Consider the following 12,201-nt stretch of genomic DNA (forward strand, 5'->3'; position numbering starts at 1 on the left):
TCTCTGAACTCTACACTCTGTACACAGGGCACCCCTGAACGCTGCACTCTGTACATAGGCAACCCTGAACTCTGCACTCGGTACGTAGCCTAATCCGGAATTCTGTACATAGGCAACCCTGAACTCTGCACTCGGTATGTAGCCTAATCCTGAACTCTGCACTCGGTACGTAGCCTAATCCTGAACTCTGCACTCTGTACATGAGGCACCCCTGAACTCTGCACTCTGTACATGGGGCACCCCTGAACCCTGCATTTGGTACGTAGCCTAATCCTAAACTCTGTTCACAGCGCACCCCTGAACTCTGCCCTCTGTACATAGCTCCCCCCCCCCGAACCCTGCACTCGGTACATAGCCTAATCCTGAACTTTGCACTCGGTAAGTAGCACACCCCCGAACTATATATAGTCTTACAAATACAAACGACCCTTTGAGGACAACCATAATGCCCTAGCTGTATGGCGGTCCGTGCATGGCAGATAGCGGGCAACCCGCAATTCATGGTGTACAGAGACAGAATGGGGATCTGCCAGTGTAAACAAGGTGGATCCCCGTTCTGCCAGATGACATGTCAGAGATCTTCTGTTCCCAGTGATCGGGAACAGCGATCCCTGTCATATCCCTGGCAGCCCATGCCCCCAACAGTTAAAACACATCTAGGGAACACACTTGATCACCCCTCCAGTGTTAACCCCTTCCCTACCAGTGTTATTTATACATTGATCAGTGCATTTTTATAGCGTGAAAAACCACGAGACTTTACAATCCCTTTAAGCATCGTCATGCAGTGCTTCCTCTTTTGCTAAACCTTTGTTACTTTCTGTACCATGGTCAACGCCATCATCTTGTACAAATTAGGAGTTTTTTTTTTTTTTTTGCCATAGAGCCTGTTCTCTTGTGAAAAATTATGCATCTTCTAATGCTACTGTCCTGTTGGGGATTGAGCGCTCACTTAGCACCCATGAGACACACCCTGGCTGATCTCCAGAAAAATTTACAACTTTCTATCTATGGGTCTCAAACTGATGGCCCTCCAGCTGTTGCGGAACTCCAAGTCCCATCATGCCCCTGCCGGGTGGGAGTCATGCTTTTAACTGTGAGCCTTGCAATGCCTCATGGGACTTGTAATTTTGCGACAGCTGGAGGGCCGCCAGTTTGAGAGCCATACGCTAACCTCAACTGCATGATTGTACAAAGGGCTGCAGTACCTCCACCCACCACAAGGCGGAGATCTCATGTATACAAGGTGGAACGCACATACAGGAAGTGGTGGAACAAAGACCTCAAGCTAGTGATGGAACAGACAGAAAGATCCGGGTGGGAGGTGAGTCGGGAGGAAGTAGAGAGGAGACATTGCTGGAACTGGCAGCAGAGGAGGTAATAAGATCTTATTTTAGATTTACACCCAGTAACCCCCCCCGTCATGTCCGTCCTCTTCCTCCATAGTCACTGCGATGTCTTCTATATCCAGCAGATGATGATATACATATATATAGTACAAAAAAATATAGATTTACTATATAATTCTTTATATAGCTCTGACATATACTGCAGTGCTGTACAGAGAACACTGAGCCAGTCACATCAGTCTCTGTACCAGAGGAGCTTACACTCTAATGTCCCCTCCTCCACAGTCACATAAGTCTCTGTACCAGAGGAGCTTACACTCTAATGTCCCCTCCCCCACAGTCACATCAGTCTCTGTACCAGAGGAGCTTACACTCTAATGTCCCCTCCCCCACAGTCATATCAGTCTCTGTACCAGAGAAACTTACGCTCTAATGTCCCCTCCCCCACAGTCACATCAGTCTCTGTACCAGAGGAGCTTACACTCTAATGTCCCCTCCCCCACAGTCACATCAGTCTCTGTACCAGAGGAGCTTACACTCTAATGTCCCCCCCCCCACCCACAGTCACATCAGTCCCTGTACCAGAGGAGCTTACACTCTAATGTCCCCTCCCCCACAGTTACATCAGTCTCTGTACCAGAGGAGCTTACACTCTAATGTCCCCTCCCCCACAGTTACATCAGTCCCTGTACCAGAGGAGCTTACACTCTAATGTCCCCTCCCCCACAGTCACATCAGTCTCTGTACCAGAGGAGCTTACACTCTAATGTCCCCTCCCCCACAGTCACACCAGTCTCTGTACCAGAGGAGCTTACACTCTAATGTCCCCTCCCCCACAGTCACACCAGTCTCTGTACCAGAGGAGCTTACACTCTAATGTCCCCTCCCCCACAGTCACATCAGTCTCTGTACCAGAGGAGCTTACACTCTAATGTCCCCTCCCCCACAGTCACATCAGTCCCTGTACCAGAGGAGCTTACACTCTAATGTCACCTCCCCCACAGTCACATCAGTCCCTGTACCAGAGGAGCTTACACTCTAATGTCCCCTCCTCCACAGTCACATAAGTCTCTGTACCAGAGAAACTTACGCTCTAATGTCCCCTCCCCCACAGTCACATCAGTCTCTGTACCAGAGGAGCTTACACTCTAATGTCCCCCCCCACCCACAGTCACATCAGTCCCTGTACCAGAGGAGCTTACACTCTAATGTCCCCTCCCCCACAGTCACATAAGTCTCTGTACCAGAGGAGCTTACACTCTAATGTCCCCTCCCCCACAGTCACACCAGTCTCTGTACCAGAGGAGCTTACACTCTAATGTCCCCTCCCCCCACAGTCACATCAGTCTCTGTACCAGAGGAGCTTACACTCTAATGTCCCCTCCTCCACAGTCACATAAGTCTCTGTACCAGAGAAACTTACGCTCTAATGTCCCCTCCCCCACAGTCACATCCGTCTCTGTACCAGAGGAGCTTACACTCTAATGTCCCCCCCCCCCACCCACAGTCACATCAGTCCCTGTACCAGAGGAGCTTACACTCTAATGTCCCCTCCCCCACAGTCACATCAGTCCCTGTACCAGAGGAGCTTACACTCTAATGTCCCCTCCTCCACAGTCACATAAGTCTCTGTACCAGAGGAGCTTACACTCTAATGTCCCCTCCCCCACAGTCACATCAGTCTCTGTACCAGAGGAGCTTACACTCTAATGTCCCCTCCCCCACAGTTACATCAGTCTCTGTACCAGAGGAGCTTACACTCTAATGTCCCCTCCCCCACAGCCACATCAGTCTCTGTACCAGAGGAGCTTACACTCTAATGTCCCCTCCCCCACAGCCACATCAGTCTCTGTACCAGAGGAGCTTACACTCTAATGTCCCCTCCCCCACAGCCACATCAGTCTCTGTACCAGAGGAGCTTACACTCTAATGTCCCCTCCCCCACAGCCACATCAGTCTCTGTACCAGAGGAGCTTACACTCTAATGTCCCCTCCCCCACAGTCACACACTATTATTATTATTATACATTGATCTGCTCAATACTCAAAGGTCTACTTGTAAAGCAGTAAATAGGATTTTCACCAAACATTCTCTGGCGTCTTAAAGAGGAAGTAAACCCTGATGAGTTTACTTCCTCTTTCATTCCCTGCAAAGGCAAAGCATAATGGACTACTATGCATCGCATAGTAGCCCATTATGTGTCACTTACCTGACACAGGAGCCAGCGAAGTCGCCGCTGTCCCCTGTAGTCCGGCGCATCCATCTTGCTGGTGGCGTCTCGCAGCTCCGTCGCTGTCATTCGGCGAAGCCGCGATGACGTCACTCCCACGCATGCGCACGTGAGTCGACACGCGCGGCAGCTCCATTCTTGGAAATGCTGCGCTCAGTGCGCCTGCGCGCCGCTGTCTACGGCGCATGCGCCGTAGACAGCGGTGCCCGTTTTCGGGCAAATATCTCCTAAACCATATAGGTTTAGGAGATATTGCTTGGACCTACAGGTAAGCCTTAATCTAGGCTTACCTGTAGGTCAAAGTGGTTTGTAAGGGTTTACAACCACTTTAAATGACAATGATTGATTCTCCACCTGATAAAGTTTGGTGAAAGTCCCGTTAGAGAGCTCAACACACCAAGTCCCGAAAGTTATCGATATTTATTACCTTGTATGCACAGAGGTGAAGCAATGAGGATGGAGAAGGGCCGAAGTCACATGACCAAGAGGATTCTAGATCTCACCCTGGAGATCATCTACCTGCTGACCGGAGAGGTGAGGAGGATTCTGGGAGGTCACATGACATCACTCTTATCTCTATTAACAAAACACAGACCTGACCGGAGAGGTGAGGAGGATTTGGGTAACATGTTAAATCTTAGTACCTATTTAATAGGACTATGAAATAGTGAAGAAGACATCTAATATGGTCTTGGCACCGAGCAGCCGTCCCCATATACCAAACCTACCTGACTCCTTGGTATCTGAAACATATAACAAGAAGATTCTAGAAGTCACCAAGGAGATGATGGAGCTGCTGGCAGGAGAGGTGAGGAGGATTCTGGGAATTCTGGGACATTATCCAGTAACAGACAAGGGATGTGTCTGGATGGTGACTGTATCATTGTGTGTGTCAGGTTCCTATAAGGTGTCAGGATGTCACTGTCTATTTCTCCATGGAGGAGTGGGAGTATTTAGAAGGACACAAGGATCTCTACAAGGACGTCATGATGGACAATCAGCCGCCCCTCACATCACCGGGTAAGAGGAGACTTTATTGTAAAGGAGAGAGCAGTACGGAGGCTCCACCTAGATCCCCCATCATCTGATAAACACATAGAAACAATGTATTCAGTCAGTGTGTGTGTTTCCTACAGATGGATCCAGTAATGGGAACCCACCAGAGAGATGTCCCCGTCCTCTGTATTCCCGGGATTCCACACAGGAAGGTCACACCATCCCCCACCATCATCAGGTAGGTGGGACTGAGCAACTAGAACTATAGGAAGACATCCTTCTATGTAATCTCTTGTTACCTTCTACCGTTTTTGGGGTTTAGGCTACAGAACTGGAAGACCTCAAAATTGAGATTAAAGAGGAGGAGGAGGAAGAAGAAGAGACGTTTGTGTGTGGAGAACAACAGTCTACGGAGGAGGGAGGTCCTCTGTATTCCCGGGTATCCACACAGGAAGATCACACCATCTCTCACCATCAGGTAGATGGGACTGAGGGTCAAGAACCCAAAATACTTAAATAAATAAAAACTGTGAGATTATATGCTGTGTATCAGAGCTCATCTTTTAAAAATATTTGTCTTCCATTTGTTGGCTTAGGATGAAGGACTGATTGATAGGAATGTTGAAATTAAAGGAGGAGAAGAAGAAGAAGAGATATATGTAATGGGTAATCAGCATTCGATCGAGGAGGTTGGGATGACTGACAGAATTAATATGGAATGTTCTATAGAAATGAGCACAGGTAAGTAATAAACATTACATGCAAAAAATGGTTCACATTTTCATCTCATTTTTAAACTTTTACAAGATTGATGGAAATTCAGACAATCATTTATATCATCTTTTCAACAAATGAGGTGGAGATACTGTACACCATATGAAAGGTCCATCTCCATTCCTCAATATAATGTCATGTTCCCAACAAATGAGGAGGAGATATTGTACACCATATGAAAGGTCCATCTCCATTCCTCAATATAACGTCATGTTCCCAACAAATGAGGAGGAGATACTGTACACCATATGAAAGGTCCATCTCCGTTCCTCAATATAACGTCATGTTCCCAACAAATGAGGAGGAGATACTGTACATCATATGAAAGGTCCATCTCCATTCCTCAATATATGGTCATGTTCCCATGAATGAGGAGGAGATACTGTACATCATATGAAAGGTCCATCTCCATTCCTCAATATAATGTCATGTTCCCAACAAATGAGGAGGAGATACTGTACACCATATGAAAGGTCCATCTCCATTCCTCAATATAATGTCATGTTCCCAACAAATGAGGAGGAGATACTGTACACCATATGAAAGGTCCATCTCCGTTCCTCAATATAACGTCATGCTCCCAACAAATGAGGAGGAGATACTGTACACCATATGAAAGGTCCATCTCCGTTCCTCAATATAACGTCATGTTCCCAACAAATGAGGTGGAGATACTGAACACCATATGAAAGGTCCATCTCCGTTCCTCAATATAACGTTATGTTCCCAACAAATGAGGAGGAGATACTGTACACCATATGAAAGGTCCATCTCCGTTCCTCAATATAACGTCATGTTCCCAACAAATGAGGAGATACTGTACACCATATGAAAGGTCCATCTCCGTTCCTCAATATAACGTCAGGTTCCCAACAAATGAGGAGGAGATACTGGACACCATATGAAAGGTCCATCTCCATTCCTCACTATGATGTCATGTTCCCAACAAATGAGGAGGAGATACTGTACACCATATGAAAGGTCCATCTCCGTTCCTCAATATAACGTCATGTTCCCAACAAATGAGGAGGAGATACTGTACACCATATGAAAGGTCCATCTCCGTTCCTCAATATAACGTCAGGTTCCCAAAAAATGAGGAGGAGATACTGGACACCATATGAAAGGTCCATCTCCATTCCTCACTATGATGTCATGTTCCCAACAAATGAGGAGGAGATACTGTACATCATATGAAAGGTCCATCTCCGTTCCTCAATATAACGTCATGTTCCCAACAAATGAGGAGGAGATACTGTCCACCATATGAAAGGTCCGTCTCCGTTCCTCAATATAACGTCATGTTCCCAACAAATGAGGAGGAGATACTGTACATCATATGAAAGGTCCATCTCCATTTCTCAATATAATGTCATGTTCCCAACAAATGAGGAGGAGATACTGTACACCATATGAAAGGACCATCTCCATTCCTCAATATAATGTCATGTTCCCAACAAATGAGGAGGAGATACTGTCCACCATATGAAAGGTCCGTCTCCGTTCCTCAATATAACGTCATGTTCCCAACAGATGACGAGGAGATACTGTACATCATATGAAAGGTCCATCTCCGTTCCTCAATATAACGTCTCCGTTCCTCAATATAACGTCATGTTCCCAACAAATGAGGAGGAGATACTGTACATCATATGAAAGGTCCATCTCCGTTCCTCAATATAACGTCATGTTCCCAACAAATGAGGAGGAGATACTGTACACCATATGAAAGGTCCATCTCCATACACCATATGAAAGGTCCATCTCCATTCCTCAATATAATGTCATGTTCCCAACAAATAAGGAGGAGATACTGTACACCATATGAAAGGTCCATCTCCGTTCCTCAATATAACGTCATGCTCCCAACAAATGAGGAGGAGATACTGTACACCATATGAAAGGTCCATCTCCATTCCTCAATATAACGTCATGTTCCCAACAAATGAGGAGGAGATACTGTACACCATATGAAAGGTCCGTCTCCGTTCCTCAATATAATGTTATGTTCCCAACAAATGAGGAGGAGATACTATACACCATATGAAAGGTCCATCTCCATTCCTCAATATAACGTCATGTTCCCAACAGATGACGAGGAGATACTGTACATCATATGAAAGGTCCATCTCCGTTCCTCAATATAACGTCATGTTCCCAACAAATGAGGAGGAGATACTGTACATCATATGAATCACACCAATATTTCTATTGGTATATTGGTGTTTATATACTATCTAACATTATGCCTGTGCCATGTGTAACTGCTGACTGTTATTCTAGCATACATGACTCCTAAGTGGAAAAATGAAAAAAAAAAACTTATGTCCTTTTAATTAGACACTCACTCAGGTTGAACTGGATGGACTGGTGTCTTTATTCAACCTTACTAACTATGTAACTATGTAACGATATCCAATAGGTGGGACTAAGGACCAGAAGACATTTGAAGAGTGTCGTACATTACCTCAGAATTATAATCCCGCACACAAGGACATCACACAATCCTCTAAAATGCCAACTCCCCAGAGATCATCTTTTGTTAATATGGGGTTGAAATTAAAAAAATGCTTTTCATCAAAATTATCCGTTCCCACAGATCAAAGGACTCACACACAGCTTCCATTTCAATGTGCAGAGTGCGGGAAATGTTTCACCCAGAAAGGCGATCTTCTTGCACACCACAGAATTCACACGGACGTGCGGCGATTTGCATGTACGGAGTGCGGAAAGAGTTTCGTGCGGATGGGCCACCTTCTAGCACACCAGAGGATTCACACCGGCGAGCGTCCTTATTCGTGTTCGGAGTGCGGGAAATGTTTCATACAGAAGCCACACCTCCTCACGCACCTGAGAAGCCACACGGGCGAGCGCCCCTATTCATGTGCAGAGTGCAGGAAGAGCTTCACTCGTAAAAGACTACTGACCGCTCACCAGAAAAGCCACACGCACCATTATTCTTATTCTTGTTCAGAGTGCGGAAAACGTTTTGCTCAAAAACTGCATCTGGCTGAACACTACAGGAGCCATGTGGGCGAGTTACCATTGCCCTCTACGTAGTGCGGGAATTGCTTCACCCAGTAAGAGGGCCTTATGGCACACTGGAGGATTCACACTGGCAAGAGTCCTTTTTCTTGCTTAGAGTGTGGGAAATGTTTCTTGCAGAAGGGTCATCAGGAAAATCACTAAGGAGAGTGCGTTTGTCATGTTTACAGTGCGTGAAATCTTTTAAACTACATTCACACCAGAGTGGAGCAATTTTCCTGCAGCTTTTCTTTGAGAGTTGTTGAGTGTTTTCAGACGTGCATTACAGCCGTTTTATAGCATTAGGTGTCGTTGTTTAGCCAATAGAAACTCGTGGGAGGAGAGGTGTAGGCGGTTGACCCCATGCGCAAATAGGCGGCATCTCTGCGCTTAGTCCTTAGCCCCGAGGGGCTGTATAATTGCGTCAATTGCTGCCAATGCACCTGCGCTGAGAGCGCGTGCGCTGCGCGCTCCCGGCACCGTTATCGTCGCCTAACTGAAAGCTGCCGATCCGGAGTCTTCAGAGCATGTGCCCGCCATGATCGATGGTCACGGCGATCACGTGCTCAGAAGACTCCCTATAGCAAGGAGCGGGCGGGGGCTTTCAGTTAGGTGATGGTGGCACAGCGCACACACTCTCAGCACAGGTGTAGTGGCAGCGTTGTCATGTGATCTTAAGTCAGACGCTCGGCGTCATAATCCTTTTGGCCAGAAGGCGCTAGGAGCCTAAAGGGGTTGTTAAGACCAATTATTATTCCTGACAGCCCCTCCGTACTAAGAAGATATGCTATACATTTTTTTTTTCAGCAGCTAAATACCTTTTATTTCATATCACCGATGTGCAGTCACGTGATCGTCTGCCGCTCTTCCTCCCTGATGTATGGACTACAGTGGGAGGGGCTGAGTTTCCCCTCTAACATCAGCCAAGCGGTCATGTGACTGCCCATGGGCGATGTGAACAAAGGCATTTGGGCAGGGGAGGGGCAGGGAGGAGAGGAGAAAAGAGGGGAGGGGCAGAGAGGAGAAGAGAGGGGAGGGGCGGGGAGTGGAGGAGATCATGTTCTCACTGCTGACTATGAAACTGAGAGGGAAGGGGAGATGCAGACACACACGGGGAAGAATTGTTATGATGGAGGTACGTAAGCTGACCACGCTTTCATGGCTCAGCAGCCATGAGAAACGTGGTCAGCTCACAGAGGGGAAGTCAGGAACAAGCAGGATCAACCAGGTACTGTAGACGATATGAAAGGCAAAAACACTTTGCTACAGCTTGTATTTCAAAGGGACAGGATCATATTTTTTTTGGGGGTGGGGGGGCGTTATTCACTTTCAGGCCCCATCCACACCTGAGCGACACTGCCGCGTGTTTTTGGAGCGACAGCATTCATTGTAAATGGGCCTCCCTCCGTTCCAAAAATACGCCACAGAAGCTCATGTATCATGACACTGAGCCATGTGCGTTTGGCGTTGCGTGTTTTGCCGCAATTTTAATGCGTTTTGTTGTACGACAATGGCGGCAAAATCGCACCACATTTCGGGTGCCATTAAGAAGTAATGTCACTGCAAGCGTGTCGCATGTTTTTCTGCCTGAGATTCTGAAATCTCAGGCAGAATCTACCCGCGATTCCAATGTGCGAAAGTGTGAAAGGGGCCCAAGGGTGGAGAGTTGCCGTTTGAGCAGAAAACACACAACAGCACGCTTGTAAAATGCTGATGTCGAATGTTTTAAGGTGTTTCCAATGAAATTTATGGGGCCTAATCCCACAAAAAAAAGAAGCTCATGTACTTTTTTGAGCGACAGGCATTTTGCTACAGGTGACAGAATGTTCAGACGTGGACAGGGGCCATTGAAATGTATGGGATTTGCCTTCTAGAGTGTTTTAGAGCTTCAAGCAGAAAATCACTCGGGTTTGAATGGGATTTTATGTGGAAGGGACGCCATCTTGTACACCATAGACCAGTGGTGGCAAACCTTGACACATCAGATATTTTGGAACTACATTTCCCATGATGCTCATGCACTCTGCACTGTAGTGGAGCATCATCGGAAATGTAGTTCCAAAACATCTGGGGTGCCAACGCTCGCCATCACTGCCATCAACGTTACTCAGGGAAATATACTTTTTTTTCAGCGTGCGAAAAATGTTAGGCTTTTAAACAACAGCGGTTGCATGTGAGGATATAATAAACTTCCTAGATCATCCATGTGGAAATGTGGAAAAAGCCCATCAACTTCGACCTTGTAAACTAGTGAGGTGCCGTTTTAAGCCAATGGGTGATTGTTTCCTCTGGTTCCACTGACAGGCGGGATGACGGGGTGTCCAAATACCACTTCACAAGGCCAATTCATGACTTTAGAAAGGATTGGCACTCTCCCAATCAGCCGTGTAAACAAGACTGGAAGGTGGCCTCAGCCTGTGTGTCTCTGCCAAAATGAGGCCCCCCTCATTTTTGCCAGAGACACACAGGCTGTGGCGGCCTTTCACTCTTGTTTACGTGGCTGATCGGGAGAGCGGCGATCCTTTCTAAAGACATGAAGCTTATCAAGGTTCCATCTAAGTGAGGTTTGCACGACATATACAGAGACGTTATGGACAACCGGACTGACTACAGTTTCAGGTTTACCCAAAAGGACAGCTGTCAAACATGGTCTATGTTTCAAACAATAAACACTGTTCTTCACCACTCTGTCTTCATTACCATGAAAGTTGTTATTAGTGTGTGTGTGTATGTGTATGTGTGTGTGAATGAATGAATGAATGAAATACTTATATAGCGCACAATGCGAACTGAATCGCCTCTAGGCGCTGTATGTGTATGTATATATATATATTGTATCATATTGCATTTATTGTAGTGGCTGTTGAGAACCCTTCTTTAAGAAATAAGTTGTGTAAGTAGCCTAGGACAGAAATTTTACGATATTTGTTTGAGAGATACAAGACAGCTGTTTAGCAAACCTTAGCAATATCATGGAAGTTGGCTATTCCAACAGTACGAGTCAAGTGGCAGATGTCAACTATTCCAATGGTACAACAAGTCAACTGGAAGATGTCTTGCTACTTGTCTAGTGGGGATATTACACAACTCTGTGTCTAAATTTTGAAACGTCTGGACACCATGGAGAATGCTTCCAAACATTGACCAAACATCTGACAGGCTCTGGAGAGTATACTTTGGCTATTCCAATGGTACAACGAGTCAACTAGAAGATGTCTTGTTACTTGTCTAGTGGGGATATTACACAACTCTGTGTCTAAATTTCAAAACGTGTGGACACCATGAAGAACGCTTCCAAACTTTGACCAAACATCCGATAACCTCTGGAGCGTATACTTTGCACGACTACACCACCCCTGGCTATTCCAATGGTACAGCGAGTCAACTGGAAGATGTCTTGGTACTTGATTAGTGGGGATATTACACAACTCTATGTCTAAATTTCGAAACGTCTGGACATCATGGAGAACGCTTCCAAACTTTGACCAAACATCTGACAGGCTCTGGAGCATATACTTTGCACGAGTACACCACCCCTGGCTATTCCAATGGTACAACAAGTCAACTGGAAGATGTCTTGTTACTTGTCTAGTGGGGATATTACGCAGCTCTGTGTCTAAATTTTGAAACGTCTGGACACCATGGAGAACGCTTCCAAACATTGACCAAACATCTGACAGGCTCTGGAGCGTATACTTTGGCTATTCCAACAGTACAACGAGTCAACTAGAAGATGTCTTGTTACTTGTCTAGTGGGGAAATTACACAACTCTATGTCTAAATTTCAAAACGTGTGGACACCATGAAGAACGCTTCCAAACATTGAC

General features: G+C 46.1%; 2 protein-coding genes across 2 annotated transcripts in view; both read left to right on the forward strand.

Annotated features, from left to right (window-relative positions):
• The window catches only part of LOC143955519 (uncharacterized), a 346,177-nt gene that overhangs the window by 242,668 nt on the left and 91,308 nt on the right, over positions 1-12,201 (forward strand). The gene's annotated exons all lie outside the window — the stretch shown is intronic.
• LOC143955394 (uncharacterized) overlaps positions 1,328-12,201 on the forward strand; it is a 36,286-nt gene continuing 25,412 nt past the window's right edge. The window contains 8 exon segments of the mRNA XM_077465450.1: positions 1,328-1,377; positions 4,021-4,114; positions 4,236-4,388; positions 4,477-4,600; positions 4,717-4,814; positions 4,899-5,054; positions 5,173-5,317; positions 7,773-8,533. Coding sequence (XP_077321576.1) covers positions 4,031-4,114; positions 4,236-4,388; positions 4,477-4,600; positions 4,717-4,814; positions 4,899-5,054; positions 5,173-5,317; positions 7,773-8,533 — 1,521 coding nt within the window. The 5' untranslated portion in view covers positions 1,328-1,377; positions 4,021-4,030.

The sequence above is a fragment of the Lithobates pipiens genome, unplaced genomic scaffold (genome assembly GCF_037356315.1).
Source record: "Lithobates pipiens isolate NorthernLeopardFrog02 unplaced genomic scaffold, aLitPip1_a1.2 Scaffold_35, whole genome shotgun sequence".
Lineage (NCBI taxonomy): Eukaryota > Metazoa > Chordata > Amphibia > Anura > Ranidae > Lithobates > Lithobates pipiens.